We start from the raw sequence: 19748 nt of genomic DNA, 5'->3' as shown, positions 1-19748 counted from the left end.
CAGACCCCCAGGGCGGACCCACGTCTTCAAAGAGCTCCTTTGAGGAGATGTTGTCCATCTGAAACCCTGAGATGACTTCAAATTCAGCTCTTGAAGAGACTTTTGAAGACACTTGGCTACTCCGAGGTCCTAAAGCAGCTCCCTAGTAACTAACCATAGACCCGAGGCTGCTGCGCCCACAGGAGACTACTGTCTCAAGTCCAGTCTTCCATCGCCCTCTGCAGGTTGCAGTGTGGTCCTGCAGGCAGTGCTGGCTGCAACCCTTGTGCAACCCCAAGACCAAGGATCTTCACTTTACAATGTAGACCTGAGACAGTTTATAGATTAAGACAGCTGGGCAAGGCTAGGTGTCGAAAGAGGACAACACCCAGTGTAACACAGTGATTGACAGTTCACAAAGCACTTGCTCATTTGATCTTCATGACCACTGGGCCTTGCCTCTGTTCCTAAGCTCAGAAGGGAATTCAGTCATTGTTCAGCCCTTACAGCCTCACTAATGAGAATTGACACATCTCGGTCTCAGGTTCTGCCCTAGAACATTCCATAAAATCAATGAAACAGACATGTGTGGACCTTAGTGTAAATACTAGTTCAATTTCTAAAGCTCTTCCATTTTAATTGTGCTGTAAGACAGCCAGTATGTCTAGAATACTCTGAGGGAGAGAATTTTGTAAGAAAGTGTGTGTGTGTGTCAATGTGAGTGAATGTGAGTGTCTGGCATGTGCATTCTCTAGAAATGAGGGCTGGCTAAGAGACCACAGATATTAGCATTGGGTGTGATTATGACGATTAATATGCATTTCTCATACGCCAACCAGCTGACAGTATCATTTACTGTATGAATGACATCAAGCACCAGGCTCAGCTGCATGGTTTCCACTATCCTCCTTCCATGGCCAGAACCATGGACCTTGTCTGGCAAAAGGCTGGATGTTTTATTTATTGAAGGCACATGGCAATGTCACATTGTCCACCCAGCACCATGTAGTGATGAAATCACTATTGGAGCAATGAGAGGAGGTACTTGCCTTTTTCCTGTCCTCTTTACCAACCTCAGGGACTTGGGGGGAACCTAAGCTGAGTTCATTAGGCCCAGATATCTCATCGTAGTCGGGGAGCCACATCTTTGTAGCTACAGATCTCTTATATGATGACTTTTCAGGTCATGTATTGATACACTTTTAGAGCTGGAGAAGACCTTAAAGATATGCCAGTTGAATCCTTTCATTTTGCAGTAAAATGAAGCACAGAAAAAGGGCAGTGAGAGTCCAAGATCACACAGATAGTTAGAGACACAGTTGGATGAGAATGCGACTCCTTGACTGTTTTTGCTCTGGCTGATCTTGATTTTGGTAGCAGCATTCCTAGTGGAAATTACTCTGGGTTCAAATGAAGATTTTTAAAGCTGATCCTTTTTTTTGAAATGCACGAGGGCGAAGAGAAAGAAACCTAGCACATTGTAGGCACTCAATAATTGGGCTGGTTGGCTTTTGGTGTTAGAGAATAATCTTACTCTATGCAGCTTAGCAAGATTGGATCCAATTAACCTTGAATTTATTTCATTCTTTGTTCTCTTCCTATGACCCAAAGGTGAGTAGGGGTTTGAATCTCACTCCACTGCCCCACTGCAAAGTAAGTATGGATCTGAGGTTGTCATATGGCGTACATTGGTGTATAGGAAAAGCTTTTGAGGAAAAGCACACAGATTTAGAGTAACTTTGGTTTAAGCTTCTGGAGATTTGTGGAATCCTCTTTGAAGGACAGACACTGTCAGCACTTGAGTTTATACAGGGTTTCTGGTGAGTTAAGATATAGCACAAATACTTCCTAAACCTACTTCAAATACATGATTAAGACAGACGTGGAATGACCCTAATTGCATACTAACTGCTTGGGCTAACAGTTCTGATTTGGCTGACTATTATGTTTGCAAATAATATTTTTGATCAAAATCTTCCAATGCATTCAGTGTTCTTCCAAGCACCATCCTGATGAATCACAGCACTGCCATCCTGTGAGTTTTATAGATTCATGTTCTGCAGCATTATGCTCCGTGCTCCATGGAAGCCCCAGTGTAGCATAAGCAGACTCTGTTGCAAGCTTTCTCTTCAGACCCTCAAAGACCAGGCTTTACAGTTTTCTGGTACACCAGTGACACACTAGGAAAGAACAACAGAAGACTCACTGCCAGGGTCTTTTCATAGCATGCAACACAGTGTCCCCTCCTGCCCTCTCCCACACATGCCACCTCCCACCGCTGCCAACCACCATTCCAAGACCAAAGACCACTCTGCCGTCCCAACTGTGGGGATGACCCCTGGACAGGGCCCCTCAATTTCCTAGTCAATCCTTTATTTTCATGGAGCACTTTCCATGTGGCAGGCACTGTATTAGGCTATGGAGATACAGGGTTGGACAAACACGGAAGTGGTCCCTTCTTATGTGGCACTCACAGTCCTTCAAAAGCGTGATTGGTTCATAGATTCAGCTGTTTATGCAAATCCTTTGCTGGGATTTTAAATCACTGGTGTGTTGAAACACAGCAGAGGTGCTTGGACTAGAATCTTTGCTTTAGGTCTGGGGCCTCAGAGTGGCTCAATAGATCATTGAGTTCTGTATCAGATTGTCTGCAAGGAGCTAACTTTGTAACCTGTGCAAGCTTACTGGAGCCAAGCAGCACCTCTCCTCTCAGGGAATGGGGTTTGGGGAACTGTCAGTATCGGGGCCATGTGGGAAGGTTCTGGGCTGTGGGAAATTTGCTGCACAGCTGTGGGCATCCTCATGGCCTGGGAGCTACACATATAGTTTGCGGTTCTCACTCTACAGCTAAAGCTCTTGGCAGACCTGCAGGGTGGCCTGACTGGAGACCCATCTGTCTCCTCCTCCTCAGTGCTGAGGTCCGGGACGGCAGACTTGTCTGCCCCGAGGGATCTCCTGTACCCTCCCCATCCCTGGAACACTTTGGGTCCATGACTACCCACTTCATCTCTAAACCCGAAAGGCCTATCAAATTTCCTATCAAATACCTAGGAGGAAATCCAACTTGGGTATCAGGAAGAACCCGGTTCTGCTAACTCAACAAAGCCTGCCATGCAAAGGCAATTGGAGAGTCCTATCTGTGCAGTGCCCACTTCATCACAACTCAGAGGCTGGGCTGGTTCTGAGGTTCCAGCGGTGGAAGAAACTGTCCTGGCATGGTCTTTGGCTACCAGGCATTGTCCACTATAAGTATCTCACATGTTCCCAGAATGATTCCAACAACCATGGAACTCCTGTTACATTCTGCTACACACAGCTCCAAGCTAATAACCAATCAATACAATGTGATCATCTGGTTTCCTAAAAGGCCACCAAAGTCTTCAATGGCACTTATGAGTCCCCAGTATCAGCATGGCACATGGTAATTACAGAACAAATGGGGTCCATCTAATAAATGAATAAATTCCTCTTTTTCTCTTCATCTCCATAGATCCTCACACGGTGTCTTTAAGAAAGAAGGGTCTCAAAAATGCTTGTGGTGGACACTAAAGATTAGGCTCTTCTGGAGTTTTACCCATCACCCTCATCTTCCTGGAAAATAATGAAACCTGTGGGTCATGGCTGTGCATCAAACAGCCCTCCTTCCTTTAAGGAGGCCCAGCTACAAGCTGCAGCTTTCGGGGGTTTCTTGTTATTTTCCTGCAAGTCCAAGGGGGTGCCTTAATTGCACAGTGAAGGGCAGCATTGACCCAGGGCTGCCCAGTTGAGACAGAACCTAACATCTCCCCCTCCCCTCTGCAGAGCACCCCCTGCAATTCACAGACCTCTGCCCGGGCCTCCCCGGGACTGTGTGGGCACTTGAGAGGCATCGTTACCAGGGTGGTGAACTTGTCCACACAGGCATTGCGGATCTTCTCCTGGGTGGCAGGGCTGTCTAGACGGAAAAGTTCCTTCATATCATAATCTTTGTGCTGAGCTCGAGCTGCACGGATGGCGTCCTTGATGGCAAAGAAGACAGAGGCGGCCAGGAAGAGGGGCGGCTCCCCGACAGCCTGAGAAGACAGAGTGCAGGACAGAGAATCAGGGGAAGTAGCCCCAAGCTCCAGACCAGGAGTGCTGGTGTTGCGTGGGAACCCCAGCCAGCACTAAGGGGCCACACCAATCAAGGCAGGAAGAGCAGTCAAAATCAATCAGGGGCTCAGAACAACCCATCTAGTAAATGACTCAGCCTTGTTGGCACAGTTTTGTTAACTCTTGCTATGTGATTTTCTCTGACGACAACATGCGAATAGAATGTATCATTAAAAGTTACATTAAATAATTATATTTTATAGAGAAAAAAAACCTCACATGAATTTTAACCGTTTCTTCCATTATCAGGCTATGGGAACAATCTACTTGCAATTCTGACACCAACATTTATAGACACCCATATTATACTTACAGCATCTGCTGGAATATATGCCTCATGACAAACAGGAATTAAAACATTTTCTAGCAGAGGTTGTTTTGTCCTCCAAGCATAGATCAGAGACTACCTCTATCAGAATCACTAGGAGCACTTATTTAAAACGCGTGTTCTGGGGTGCTATCCCAGACCTATAGGATCAAGATTTCAGAGGTGGGCCGTACAGAACTGCATTTTTGCCATGAGCTCCCAATGGTTCTGATGCATGCTAAAGTGGGAGAGCCAACGGCAAGGACCACAAAGTGGCCCAGACCGCCCACCCCCAAAGGAAAGTAAACCATGAGATGACCAAATTGGTTACAAGTGATTTTCTGTCTTTCTTCTTAGACCTAGGACTATATCAATCAGCTTAATTGATTTTCAACCATTTTTTTATACTTATTTGGGACAGGGAGGAAATAGAGAATGGTTATAAGTCTTCAGGCATGCCGATCAAGGCTTAAGGTCAGGTGGTAGCCACTGAAAGAGGTGAAGGGATGTTCATTGAGGTGCTGCCCCATCTGCAGGGAACATGCTGCTTCTCCTGGGACCACAGGGGTGCTGTATCTGTGAGGTCATCTCTAGGACCAAGCACCAGGGATGCACACCTGAGACATGGGTGTAGGTCAAGATTTGACCTACAGGACTGGATTAAGGAATCCCTCTGAGTGCACACAAAGGAGCTGGCTTTGACCACATGGAGGTGGGGGTCACCCTCCACCCAGTTCCCTGGTTCTCAGGCAGGACTTCCCACCCCTCCACCACCCTCACCAAAGCTAGTATCAAGCCCTCTTCTCTCTTCCAGATAAGCCCCCTGCAGCTCCACATGGCAAGCGGCTGGAACATCTCATCACCATCTGTGGCCTCCCACCATGTAGACCAGAAGGCAGCACAGACCCAGGGCAATCGGATGCCCTGGAAGCATAGATGGCCCTACCTTGGATGCATAGATGGCCTTCTTGTTGGGGGAGTCACGGAGCAGGGACACTCTGAACTCAATGGGGATGCTGTCAAATGTAGGGATCTTGTAGGTGCTGGGGCCACGGGTGTACAGGCTTCCCTCGGGGGAATACTGCAGCTCCTCCAGGGTGAAGAGGCCAAGGCCCTGGACAAATGCCCCTTCCACCTGCAGGGCAGACAGAGACTGTTGCTACCTTGCCCCCTCTCCCCCTCCAAGGACAGGCACTGCTTCCCACAATGCGCACCAAGCCCTCTCTGGAGTGGGGCCTGGAAAGAAGCTGGAAACAGCCCTCCATTGCTTACCTGGCTCCAGCCCCAGCCCAGGATAACCTATCTGGAACTTCGCCAGGCATTGGCATGGGCAGAGTAAAGGCGTTAACACTGAAGGCGTTTCTGAACTTGTCAGCGATTCCAAGAGGGTCACTCAATGGTAGGCATAATTTCCCATTAAAACTTGCCGCAGGGCAGGTGGAGATGTTCCTTCTATGTTGCCACTGGAGAAATAGCAACCCTAAGCTGAGAAGCCAGCTCACCGGCTAATGGTTGCTGAGAGTCCCTCAAGGGCCCACACTCCTCCTGTGTGCAGAGTGGGACCACGCGCTTTTGAGCAGCCCCACAAGAGACAAGGAATTCCTTGGACAGTAGATTCCAGGCTTTTTGAACTCCCAGGCCTGCCTGCCCTCTGAGAGAAAGCGTGTCCCTGCTATGGCTTACAGACATCTTTTAGGGCACCTGCCATGCTCTGCTGGCCCACAGGTCCATTCTCTCAGCCTCACTGCTCAGAATTGTGACAAATGGCACCGCCATAGTTAATCAAGCCTGTTCCAGGAGCAGACCAGGTGCTAATCATCTTGTGTCTGTGGTGCCAAGTTCAGTGCCTGCCATAGTAGGGGCTCCCCCCTGTGGTTGTTCAATGAATTAGTGAACAGATTGACTAGCAACTAAGTTTCTGGGTACTCAGGAAGGGTCCGTCTGTGAGAAATACGATTTACATTTTCTACCAGGTGCTCCGTACTTCAGTTCTGGCTTCCTCTCTCTGTCTCCTGTTCCACCTGCTCTGCCCAATACTCTCAAATTTTCCAAAAGTGATTTCTTCAGGACATTCATTTCTTTACTCCTCTTACTCAAACACATGTCTTTTGCCCCCAGTGGCCCCCACTCACGCTTGGTAGCATTTACTTCTTGCAGAACAAAAAGCTGTCCTAGGTGGAAAAAGAATGATGAGGGAGAGAACTCCTCTGACCTCACTGCCCACACATCGATCCCAAACTGAACCTCTATTCTACGTTATGCTCCCTCTCAAACTGTGCGTGTGTGTGTGTGTGTGTTTGCACCCAATGTTTTCACCATTCATCACCTTGCTCTCTGAGGTGTGAGAGCCCTTTCCAAGTTAATCCACATTGACTTGTCTTCTGCCTCAAGAGTTGGGTGGGCTCTCATCTATCTCAACCCCGCTCTCAGGGAGACTCACTTGGTACCATGTTCAGATCTGCTTAAAAACGACATTGCACAAGATGCTGTGGCTGGTGACCCTAGGAGGGGATGGGGCACACCAGTGGCCAAGTCCATCACCACTCTGGTCCCCCACGAGCTTACCTGTCCAATATCGATGGCGGGGTTCAGACTGGAGCCAACATCCATGACGATGTCTGTGCGGAGATTCTAAAGCAGAAGCAAAATAAAAGCAGTTTGAGCAGAAGGGGATGTGAGAAATGATAGATGGGTCTTGGAGACCCTTAGATTAGTAATGCCAACCCAAACAGTATTTTCACAAGCTGAGTGCCCTGGGCTCGCTCAGGCAGGGGTGTTCATGTCCCTGCCAGTCTCCACTGCCATCGTCACTGCCGAAGTTGGAGTTCATAGCAGCTCGGGAGGGGATGGGAGTGGCGATGCCCTCTCAGTAATTGGAAATAAGTGTGCACACACCCACACGTGAGTAGGAATGGTAGGTTCCCAGGTTCCTGGGGCTTCAAACCTGGGTCTGGGTGGATCATGCTAGAAGGAGTCAACAAGCTACACGTCATGGCTGAATCCAGCCCATCCCCTGTTTTTGTAGGGCCTGTGAGCTAATAACAGTTTTTACATTTTTAAATGACTGACAAAAATAAGAAGATGAATATGTTGTGACACCTGAAAACTATATGAAATTCACATTCAGTGTGCATAAATAACATTTTTTTGGAACACTGCCACACTCGTTTGTTTACATATGTCTATGGCTGTTTTCATGCCCCAACGATAGAGTTGAGTGGTTGACACAGTCTTTGTGTCCTAGAAAGCCTGAAATACTTACTCTTCAATCTTTTATATGAAGTTTGCCAAGCTTTGGTGTAAGGCGTTATTTTTCCAACAAGAAAATTTGTCTCTATCAGCTCTTGGTATTGCAATTGAGTTGTTTCTCTTTTCCCGTTTAGTACTAATGTTTTGCAAACTCCTTACCTTATGATCCCCTGTTAAGCAGTCAATTTCCACTTCAGAGCAAGCCACCCCATACGAGAAGTAGTTGAAGGGATTCCCTGAGTTTGTCTCAAAGCTGTAGCCAACATCGGGTGCTCTGGGGGAGAAAACAGAAAATACTGCACATGTGTTAAGATGAGCATGCCCCCCACCCATACACACTCACACAGCTTGTCCTACAAAATCTCAAGACCCCAAAGGTTTTATTTTTTCATTTAGCTGTTCTTAAAAAACGTCCATGTGTTTTGAATATTTTGAACTCATTACTGAAACCCAGATATTCCAGAGAATTTTGTCTCTTGTCTCTGCCCTATTGTACCAATGTCCCTTATAGGAATCATCCTGTACAGCCGAGCAGTGTTTAGTATCAGCGTGCTGGCCTCTACGTGGTAGAAACAGGTGACAGATTTGCCTGAGCTCATGAAGGACATGAAAGTCACACTCCAAAGGACCTACTGAATTAGAATTCAAGATCTTCAGAACCAAAGGTGCTGCCTGTGCTGGCTCCTAGGCTGTTCACACAAGTTCACCTGCTCACAGGGCTGCTCACCTTTCTCAAGGTGAAAGCTAAGAAGATCAGTATCTCATGCAGCCTGGGTGCATCTTTAAGCAGCCACTTGTCTGCATTACGCCTCATCCACTGGCCCCTTCTAAAAGTCAACAAGCGATTTGAGGAAACTGATACTAATGAAAGCAGATGTTCTCGCATACTTTTTTTCTTTTTCAATCCTGAGTATCTTATACAATTCCAATTTTGCATGAGTCATGTATATCTGTGTATACGTATGTGTGTGTGTGTGTGTATTCTCACACCCAGAGTTTATAGTTATGTATCTATGTTGTTCTACACATTACACAGAAATAATGTGAGCTGATATGATCAGAATCTGCAGGAAAACAAAACCAATACAGACCTGAGGGAAAGGCTTCTCCCAGGAGAAACCATCCTGCTTTGACCTCTGACATCACCATCTTCATCTGGGTTCCCTTATATAACCCCAGTTTTATTAACTCCAAAAGTGAAATGGGAACTTATGAGTAAATCGGCACTAGTTTGTGTTTGTGTTAAGTCAAATATTACATAACCCAGGGAGCACTGGGAAAACATTACTTTGCCTAATATATATGTAATAGATGTATGTGTTTATATGTATAACACATATATACTATATATATTACATATAGAAAATATACATATGTTCATACATTCACACAAGACCTTTTAAAGCAAACATTACACTATTTTCCAAATCCATTGATCTGTGAGAGAAAAGGTCCTAGTTGAACTTCCCAGAGAAAGCTAAAACATTACGGCTGACAGTAAACATGATCATATCTTTTTACAGCTTCTAAATCAGATGGGCAGCGTCTGTAGCTCTTTCTGCTGCTACTGAATTTTAAAGTTGCAGAAGATGTGTGCTCTTTTCTAATGCTCACTTTAAGTTCCACTGAATTCTGCATTTTGTAACAAGCTCACATGCTCTAAATCCTCCTTCCATTCCATAAATGCGTAGTACAAATTAACACACGTGGGTAACTCAGAACACCAGACACTCGGGTTCTTGCAGGGAGATACTGAGGGAGGAATGGTTGGTACTTGTCCTGCTATGTCATAAATGAGGAAACAGGTTCAGAGAATCACTGATTCCCCAGGTGGAACAGCACACTTTAAGACCAGAGCTAGAACGCAGATCTTCTGATATGGCCGCAGCTGCTTTTGCCTTCTTGACACATCATTTGGTAATCTGTGTATTTTAGAGCATCTTTAAATTGAAATTAATGGAAATCCATTGAAGAGATAAGAGTTTTGGTGGAACTGCTCTCTCCTGACCAAAGGCCGACAGAGTTCAATGTTGGAGGGAACTTCTGAGGTGAGGATGACCACACACTGTGAGATGGGCGAGACCAGCACCATACTTACTTATAAAACCCAGTAGCAGACAAGCTCACTGCATCCTGGTAAGCAGCTATGACCTGAGAAGAGGAAATGGCCATCAGGAATGGGTAGGCGTGCTTTCCAGAAACCCAGCACTAAGCTTTCATGAGCTCATCCTCCTCCTCTGGAAGTTGATCAACTCCTTCTACTAGTGACTCACTTCCACACCTTACCTTGCATCCTCACTGCCACCTCTGCACTAGGTCCTCATCATCTGAAGCCCAGAAGCCTGTAACAGCCTCATAACTGGTCGCCCTGCCTCAAGTCATCTCTCCACTCTGCCGTGTGGCCCAGTGCAGCCAGAGTGATTATCTTAACATACCACACAGCCCATTTCACTCCCCTGCTCCATGGCTTTCCATGACTCCCCATCACCTATGGAGCAAATGCCTGACATTAAGGACCCCGATCTTCTCTTTGGCTTTATGTAGCACATACATCATTGCCACTCTAGCCAAACGCAAGTGTTAACTTTCTGCCAACCCTTCCATGTCCCCAGACCTTTGTGCCTTCATTCATGTGGCTCCTCTGCTATATCTGTCCAAATCCTTTTCTTCCCTCAACAACCAGCTCACACTTGCAACTCCAACCACCTCTTCTCAGTGACTCCCTGCTCTGGCTTTATACAGCAACTCTCTATATTGCTCATTTGATACTTAGCCTGTTAACCTTGAGTTTTTAGTTATACCTTCCTGTTAATAAAGCTATCCATCTATCTATCCATCTATTCTATCTCTTTAAATACATTAATAAGTTTTTTTGGTATCCACAGCACTAGCACAACACTAAGATTTAATTTGTAGTCGATATATCTCACATCATGATCATCGTCAACTACCAACATTTTTACTATGTACCAGTTGCTATAGAGTACCTTGTATGAATTATCTTACTTAATATTCAATACAACCCTATAATGTCAGTACTATTATTATTATTTTATTTTACTATTTTTTTTATTTGAGTTCATAGTAGTTTACATCATTGTGAAATTTCAGTTGTACATTATTTCTTGTCCATCACCACATAGGTGCTCCCCTTCACCCCCTGTGCCCTCCCCTTATGCCCATTCCCCTGACAACCACTGAACTGTTTTCTTTGTCCATGTGATTATTCATATTCCACATACGAGTGAAATCATCTGAAGTTTGTCTTTCTCAGTCTGGCTTATTTCACTTAGCATGATTCCCTCCAGGTCTTTCCATGTTGTGCAAATGGGATGAATTTTTCATTTTTTCTGGCTGAGTAGTATTCCATATTGTGTGTGTGTGTGTGTGTGTGTGTGTGTGTGTGTGTGTGTATACATGCTATCTTCTTTATCCAATCATCAATCAATGGGCACTCAGATAGTTTCCATGTCTTGGCTATTGTGAATAGTGCTGCAGTGAACACAGGGCTGCATATGTTACTTTGGATTGTTGATTTCAAGTTGTTTGAGTAGATACCCAGTAGCGGCATAGCTGAGTCATATGGTAGTTCTATTTTTAGTTTTTTGAGGAATCTCCATACTGTTTTCCATGGTGGCTGCACCAGTTTGCATTCCCACCGGCAGCGTATGAGGGTTCCCTTCTCACCACACCTTCTCCAACATTTGTTATTTATAGTCTTAGTAATTATAGTCATTTTAACAGGCATAAGGTGGTATCTTCGTGTAGTTTTGATTTCCATTTCCCTGATGATTATTGATGGTGAACTTCTTTTCATGTGTTTATTGACCATCTGTATATATTCTTTGGAATAATGTCTGTTCATATCCTATGCCCATGTTTTGATCGGGCTGTTTGTTGTTTTGTTGTTCAGTTGTGTGAATTCATTATATATTATGGAAATTAACCCCTTATCAGATATATGATTTGCAAAAATTTTCTCCCAGTTGGTGGGTTGTCTTTTGGTTTTGATCCTAGTTTCTTTTGCCTTGCAGAAGCTCCTTAGTCTGATGAAATCCCACTTGTTTATTTTTCTTTTGTTTCCCTTGTCTGAGAGGACGTGGTATTCAAAAGGATCCTTTTAAGTTCAATGTCAAAGAGTGTACTACCTATATTATCTTCCAGGAGTTTTATGGTTTCAGGTCTTACCTTCAAGTCTTTGATAGATTTTGAGTTTATTTTTCTGTATGGTGTGAGATAATGGTCTACTTTCATTCTTTTGCATGTGGCTGTCCAATTTTCCCAACACCATTTATTGAAGAGACTGTCTTTTCTCCATTGTATGTTCTTGGCACCTTTGTGGAAGATTAGCTGTCCTTATACGTGTGGTTTTCTTTCTGGGCTTTCAGTTCTCTTCCATTGATCTGTGTGCCTGTTTTTGTACCAGTACCACGCTGTTTTGATCACTACGGCTTTGTAGTACATTTTGAAGTCAGGGATTGTGATGTCTCCAGCTTTGTCCTTTTTTCTTAGGATTGCTTTAGCAATTCGGGGTCTTTGGTTACCCCATATGAATTTTAGGATTCCTTTCTCTGTTTCCATGAAGAATGTCGTTGGGATACTGATTGGGACTGCATTGAAACTGTAGATTGCTTTAGGTACTATGGACATTTTAACTATGTTTATTCTTCCAATCCATGTGCATCGAATCTCTTTCCATCTCTTTATGTCATTATCTATTTCTTTCAATAATGTCTTATAGTTTTCATTGTATAAGTCCTTCACCTCCTTAGTTAAATTTATGCCTAGGTACTTTATTCTTTTTGTTGCAATTGTAAATGGAATTGTATTCTTGAGTTCTCTTTCTGTAAGTTTGTTATTAGAGTACAGATATGCAACTGATTTTTGCAAGTTGATTTTGTACCCAACAACTTTACTATAGTTGTTAACTACTTCTAATAGTTTTCTGTTGGATTCTTTAGGGTTTTCTATAAGTAAGATCATGTTGTCTGCAAACAGTGAGAGGTTCACTTCTTCACTCCCTATTTGGATTCCTTTTATTCCTTTCTCTTGCCTAATTGCTCTGGCCAAAACCTCCAGTACAATGTTGAATAAGAGTGGTGGTAGTGGGCATCCTTGCCTTGTTCCTGTTCTCAGAGGGATGGTGTTCAGTATTTCCCCATTGAGTATGATATTAGCTGTAGGTTTGTCATATATGGCTTTATTATGTTGAGGTAATTTCCTTCTATTCCCATTTTATTAAGAGTTTTTCTCATAAATTGCTGTTGAGTCTTGTCAAATGCTTTCTCTGCATCTATTGAGATGGTCATGTGCTTTTTAGTCCTCATTTTGTTAATGTGGTGTATCACATTGGTTGCTTTGTGGATATTGAACCATCCCTGTGTCCCTGGTATAAATCCCACTTGATCATGATGTATGATCTTTTTGATGTATTGCTGTATTCGGGTTGCCAATATTTTGTTGAGGATTTTTGTGTCTATATTCACCAGCGATATTGGCCTATAGTTTTCCTTTTTTTGTGTTGTCCTTGTAAGGTTTTGGTATCAGAGTGATGTTGGCCTCGTAGAATGTGTCAGGAAGTGTTCCATCTTCCCTAACTTTTTGGAATAGCTTGAGAAGGATAGGTATTAAATCCTCTCTGAATGTTTGGTAGAATTCCCCAAAGAAGCCATCTGGTCCTGGGCTTTTATTGTTTGGGATGCTTTTGATTACTGTTTCAATCTCTTTCCTTATGATTGGTCTACTCAGATTATCTGTTTCTTCTTGATCCAGCTTTGGGAGGTTGTAAGAGTCAAAGACTGTATCCATTTCCTCTAGATTGTCTATTTTGTTGGCATATAGTTTTTCATAGGATTCTTTTATAATTCATTGTATTTCTGTGGTATCTGTTGTTATTTATCCTCTTTCATTTCTAATTTTGTTTATCTGAGATTTCTCTCTTTTTTTCTTTGTAAGTCTGGCGAGGGGTATGTCAGTTTTATTTATCTTCTCAAAGAACAAGCTCTTTGTTTCATTGATCCTTTGTACTGCCTTTTTTGTTTCAATAGCATTTATTTCTGCTCTGATTTTTAAAATTTCTCTCCTTCTGCTGACTTTGGGCTTTGTTTGTTCTTCTTTATCTAATTCAGTTAGGTGTAGTTTGATATCGCTTATGTGGGTCTTTTCCTGTTTGTTAAGGTGAGCCTGTATTGTGATGAATTTCCCTCAATACAGCTTTTGCTGCATTTCATATGACTTGGTATGGTATGTTTTCATTTTCATTTGTATCCAAATATTTTTTTTTAAAGAATGTTCTTTCTTTCTTTATTTCTTTAAATTAAATTTTTTTTTCCTTTTTTCTCCTCAAAGCCCCCCAGTACATAGTTGTGCATTTGTAGTTGTGGGTCTTTCTAGTTGTGGCATGTGGGATGCCACCTCAGCATGGCTTGATAAGTGGTGCCATGTCTGCTCCGAGGAGTCGAACCAGTGAAACCCCGGGCTGCCAAAGCAGAGCGCATGAATTCAACCACTCGGCTACAGGGCTGGCACCCTGTATCCAAATATTTTTGATTTCTCCTTTAATTTCTTCAATGATCCACTGGTTGTTCAATAGAATGTTGTTTAGTCTCCACATCTTTGTCCCTTTCTCAGCTTTTTTCTTGTAATTAATTTCTAGCTTTATAGCATTGTGATAGAAAAGATGCTTGTTATTATTTCAATCTTCTTAAATTTATTGAGTCTTGCCTTGTTTCCCAACATATGGTGTATTCTTGAGAATGTTCCATGTGCACTTGAGAAGAATGTGTATCCTGCTGTTTTGGATGGAGTGTTCTATACATGCCTATTAAGTCCATCTGGTCTAGCTTTTCATTTAATTCCACTGTTTCCTTGTTGATTTTATGTCTGGATGATCTATCCCTTGATGTGAGTGGAGTGTTGAGGTCTGCTACTATTACTGTGTTATTATTAATGTCTTCTTATAGGTTCGTTAACAGTTGCTTTATGTACTTTGGTGCTCTTGTGTTGGATGCATAGATATTTATGTGTTATTTCTTCTCGATGCATTGTCCCTTTGATCATTATATATTGCCCCACTTTGTCTCTCTTTACCTGTCTTATCTTGAAGTCTACTTTGTCTGATATAAGTATTGCAACACCTGCTTTCTTTCATTTGCCATTAGCTTGGAGTACTATCTTCCATCCCTTCACTCTGAGCCTGTGTTTCTCATTGGAGCTGAGATATATTTCCTTGACGCAGCATATTTTCGGGTCTTGTTCTTTAACCCTTTTTGTCACTCTATGTTTTTTTATGGGAGAATTCAATCCATGTACTTTTAGGTTGATTATCAATATATGAGGGCTTAATGCTGCCATTTTATCACTTGTTTTCCAGGTCTCCTGCATTTCCTTTGTTTCTCGTCCTGTGTGTTTTGGTCTACCAATCGAGTTATATAGTTTTTTATGATGTGTTTCTTTGTTTTCTCCTTATTTATTATTTGTGTCTCTGTTCTGCTTTTTTTTTTAGTGGTTACCCTGTATTGTATTCAATATCTTGTGGATAAGATAGTCTCTTTCTGATGGCCTCTAATTTCCTTAGACTAAACCAATTCAGTCCCTTTTCTCTTCCTGTCCTAAGTTGTTTTTCTCACATCTTATTCCATCTTGTGTTATGAGTTTGTGATTAAAATGACAAGATTATGTTTGTTTTTGGTGTTTTCCTTCCTTTTGTCTTTAATGCTATACTTGAGTATTTGCTATCCTGCTCTGATTCTATCTACCTATTTAACTCCTTACTTCATGCTTTATAACCCCTTTACCCGCCCCCCTTCTTTTTCAGGTATGAAGGCCTTCTTGAGGATTTCTTGTAGGGGACATCTTGTGGCTACAAACTCCCTTAACTTATGTTTGTCTGGGGAAGGTTTTATTTCTGCATCGTATCTGAAGGATATTTTCACTGGATAGAGTATTCTTGGCTGAAAGTTTTTGTCTTTCAATGATTTGAATATGTCATTCCAGTCTCTCCTAGCCTGTAAGGTTTCTACAGAGAAATCTGCTGAAAGCCTGATGGGAGTTCCTTTGTAGGTTATTTCCTTCTGCCTTGCTGCCCTTAGTATTCTTTCTTTGTCATTCAGTTTTGCCAGTTTCACTACTCTATGCCTTGCAGCAGGACTTTTGACATTGACATATTTAAGAGATCTGGCAGCCTCTTCCATGTGAATTTCCTTCCCTAGTTTGGGAAGTTCTGTACTACTCTTTGAACAAGTTTTCTACTCCATTCTCCTTTTCTTCTCCATCTTGAATACCTATAATTCTTATGTTGCATTTCCTAATTGAGTCGGATATTTCTTGGAGACTTTCTTCATTTCTTTTTAGTTTTAATTCATTTCTCTTTAGTCTTCGTTTCTTTTACTCTCCTCTGTCTGGAGCATTTCAACATGTCTATCTTTGATTATGCTGATACTCTCCTCTGTGATGTCCACTCAAGTGTTCAGGGAATCCACATTTTATTTCTTCCATTGTGTCTTTCATCTCTAATATTTCTGATTGATTCTTCTTTATAGTTTCCATCTCTTTTATGAAGTAGCTCCTGAACTCATTGAATTGTTTCTCTACATTCTCTTTTACCTCATTGAGTTTTTTGATGATAGATATTTTGAATTCTTTGTCATTTAGATTACATATTTCTATGTCCTCAGGACTGCTTTCTGGGTACTTCTCATTTTCTCTCTGGTCTGGAGATCTAATATAATGTTTGATATTGGTAGAGCGAGTGGCTCTCTTCTTTAGCATGCTGGCATTATTTGGCCACAGTTACTGTCTATTGCCACTGGGTGGGAGTCAAGAGCCACGTATTCTGAGCCCTCTGCTTTCAGCCGAAATCCTAGGGGCTGGAGCCACACTGAGCAGGTGGGAGGAGGGGAGATTTCTCCTGCATGCTCTCAGGGTTTTCTCCCTCTGCTCTCACTATCTGCTCTCCTGGGTGTTGGCTGATGGGTCACCCCCCGTGGAAGATTTTGCCCTGGTAGAGAGCTTTCCTGTAGGCTGCAAGGCCCCTGGGAGTCCTTGGTGTTCCCAAGAATGAATGTTCCCTCCCCTGTTTCTTTTCACTTGGAGGCCTCCCACGGTTCCTGATCACAGTCTTTAAGGGGAAGAAGTGAAGATTTCTGTTACCCTGTTCCACCTCCTCCAAGGGGGGCTCCAGTCTCTCCGCCCTCCAGCATACGGCTACCTAGGTCTCTCTGACGTTTTCTGTGTTCTGTTAGGTTGTCCTCTGTTATATTATGGATTTTTGTTGTTGTTGTAAATTGGAGGGGAAAGATTTCTGAGAGACCTCACTCTGCCAGGATGCTGACATCACCTCCAATATCAGTACTATTATTATCTTCATTTTACATATGAGAAAACTAAGGCTTAGAGAAAGAATTTCTCTAGGATCCTTACCATGTATATATCTGGTACAAATATATACATATATGGTGGTGGTGGTGATAATGGCACGTTTTTCAGTGTAGTACAAACAGTGAAGAGATTAGATGCCTGTCATCTCCTGATCACACCTTTTTGGTAATGGCCTCTGTTGGGGTTTCCTGCTTATAAGGAATGTTGGATTACATGGTCAGTTATTGAGGACAACGCTCATTTCAACAGATTGTAAAGTCTTGATCTATAAAGTTCAACAGATTGTAATGTTGAAAACATTATCATTGCCCGACAAATCCATGCTAAAATTCAAACTACAAAAACCAATCAACATTCATGTGGTATTTATGTGGGTGGTATCTATGAGTGTGGGAAGGGAAGTAGAGGTCATGGGAGGCGTAAGATGAGGGCGTCTGAGAAAAATAGCTTATTTTCTTTGAATCTATTGAGGGAGACTTGCACTGTCTGAGCTGGGCTGTATGCAGGCACATTTTGTGCGTTACTATTGTGCCCAGTTCTGCCATTCCAACAGGAGGGAGACAGTGAAGCAGGGCTGCCACGGATATTTCTGCTTGTTGGAGGAGCTGAAGCCTCCCACCTCAGAGAGACTTCCTTGCAGCATCCCTGTGAGAGTTCCTGACATGCAGGCCCCCAAAGGAGAAATCAGAGAACTGGGCTCATCCTTACTCTGTATGGTGCTTGTTGTGTCACTCCTAAAGTCACAGTCATGATATAACCTCTTGGGCAATGCCTTTTCCCTGCTTTCTCACAGATGGAATCTCAGTGGACCCAGACTCCAGAGCTTGATAGGGGGAGATGTTGCTGGGGCAGCCCTATGAGAGAAGGAAGTTTGAAGAAAACCAGGCTCATTGAAACTGGATGAGCTGGGTGTAGGACCAGGCCAAGTGAGCCAAGACTTCACAGTGAAGCATATTCAGCAGTCACCTCCACCTTCTCAGGCTCAGGACTAGCCAGCCCACAAATCCCTCAGGGTTTCCAAGATCCTGGATCAAAAATTTTCCTCAACTGACTCCCCTTAACTATGAAAACTGTAGAGAAAGGGAGACCAGCAAGGTTGAGCATTTACTTGCCCCGTGAAATCATACAGACCACCTCAACTTCTCTTTGCCTGAGTGACTAGATCATGACCTCCTATTCCTGCTGGAGTCAGGACAGAAGCTCTGCTCTTAATCCCCATCTCATCTGCAAAAGGAACATGGATCAACTCAGACTTACCCAGTCTTCCCAGGAGCCACTAGGATTCTTTCTCTTGAAGGGTTCCAGCCTTTTCAGGATGGTCTGACACGCTTCCTAAAGAACACATCCATCACACACCAGACACATAAATCCTCTGCATTCCCCGGCCCAGGTACCCTGGGGGCCTCAGCAAGGCTATGTCCTAGTAACGGTGCTCCCAGGGTGTCACTACTTGGTACCCTCTCAAGAATGACAGAGGCCCAGGGTGGAAGCTAAAGGACGCTACCAAAGGGACCAACACTGGCCTTTGCTTGGAGAGCACTTCCTGACCCAGTTCTCAGGCTGACAGACAGTGAAATGTTTGAGGGATCCTAAGGAGGTACTTCTCCCATCAAACCCCTTCATTAGATTACATCCTCCACGTGGGAGGAGAAGCCAGTCGGTCTTAACTGGCCAACCCCACAGTTGAATTCCAATTTTGGTCCATTGTCTTATGGCCAGTTCTAACAGCAGGGAGTATGTCTTCATAGCACCCCCTGCATTCCTTCCAACTCTCCTCCCCGTCCTACCCTCAGAAGTGATTATAGTTCTTCAGCCTCTCTTTTAGCTTGGTGTTTGGAGGAACAGCATTCTCCTGGATAAGAGAGCCACAGGCATGGCCACAGCCAAAGAGCCTGCAGGGGCCATTCCAGCTCCCACCTGGGGGACCCTCCAGGCCCAAAGCCCTGGGCTGGCCCTCAGCTCTGCCAGCTCCTGAGGCTCCTTACGTAGACGGCCTGCCCGTTGAGGTCAGTGCTGACGGAGGCAGCCGTGGGAGAGGTGTTGGGCACAGTATTAGTGCTTGTCTCGCTGATGTAAATCTTAGAGGTGGGGATTTTCAGAGCTCTGCTGGCCACCTGCCAAGAGAGACAACATCACACTCTGGGGAAGGGGTTAGCATGGGGCTCGTCTGCCTTCTCCCCAAGATGGGATTCAGGTTCACTGTTACAAGCAAGAAAATAATTTTATAAACTATAATTCTACTGAGACTGGGATGTTCTCAAATCTGTTTGAATTTGAAGCAGCAATTTTTATGGAGTGATTTCAGTGGATAAAATATTCAAAACCCAATGGTGACTAACAGTGCCTTTTTAAGCTAACCTTGGCTTTTTACAAAATCCAATTTGGCCAGTCCCATGAGCCAAGCAGGTGTGCCGACTCTGACCCAACTCCATCCTCCCAGCTCCACTGTAAAGAGTCTCATGTGTGTGCAGAACTAGCTACCTTTATGCACACAACACACCCACCTTACACACCGTCACAGAACCCTAGAGTGTTGGTAACATAAGTGACCTCAGAGATCACCTGGCCAACCTCTTTCCACAGATGAGAAAACTAAGCCAAGAAAGGGAGCAGACTTGCCCAAGGTCACATGTAGATGAGCAGCAGGGCCAGGGCCAGAGCTTAGGCCTGCTTCGGCTTCTGGTATATCCCACCACTGTGTTTG

At 43.7% G+C, this 19748-nt stretch overlaps 1 protein-coding gene across 50 annotated transcripts in view; it reads right to left on the bottom strand.

Moving 5' to 3' along the window:
• Positions 1-1532: 1532 nt before the first annotated feature.
• The window catches only part of LOC103547521 (xanthine dehydrogenase/oxidase), a 73089-nt gene continuing 54873 nt past the window's right edge, over positions 1533-19748 (bottom strand). For 25 of the 50 annotated variants that reach the window (XR_011526618.1, XR_011526622.1, XR_011526620.1 and 22 more), the window contains 9 exons: positions 19030-19158; positions 18302-18376; positions 9765-9817; positions 7826-7940; positions 6983-7048; positions 5690-5880; positions 5364-5552; positions 3855-4031; positions 1533-2159 (listed from right to left, as the gene is read on the bottom strand). Coding sequence is in view for 17 of the 50 variants with exons in the window: in XM_070574218.1 (XP_070430319.1) it covers positions 2109-2159; positions 3804-4031; positions 5364-5552; positions 6983-7048; positions 7826-7940; positions 9765-9817; positions 18302-18376; positions 19030-19158 (906 nt within the window). In the remaining 33 variants the exon portion in view is untranslated. Of the gene's footprint in view, positions 2160-3803; positions 4032-5363; positions 5553-5689; positions 5881-6743; positions 6876-6982; positions 7049-7825; positions 7941-9764; positions 9818-18301; positions 18377-19029; positions 19159-19748 lie in introns of all 50 variants that reach the window. The other 25 variants (XM_008514758.2, XM_070574220.1, XM_070574225.1 and 22 more) reach the window with 7 other exon arrangements.

This window comes from Equus przewalskii, chromosome 14 (assembly GCF_037783145.1).
Source record: "Equus przewalskii isolate Varuska chromosome 14, EquPr2, whole genome shotgun sequence".
NCBI lineage: Eukaryota > Metazoa > Chordata > Mammalia > Perissodactyla > Equidae > Equus > Equus przewalskii.
The sequence above is the reverse complement of the archived record's forward strand: the minus strand, read 5'-3'. Positions and strand labels throughout refer to the sequence as shown.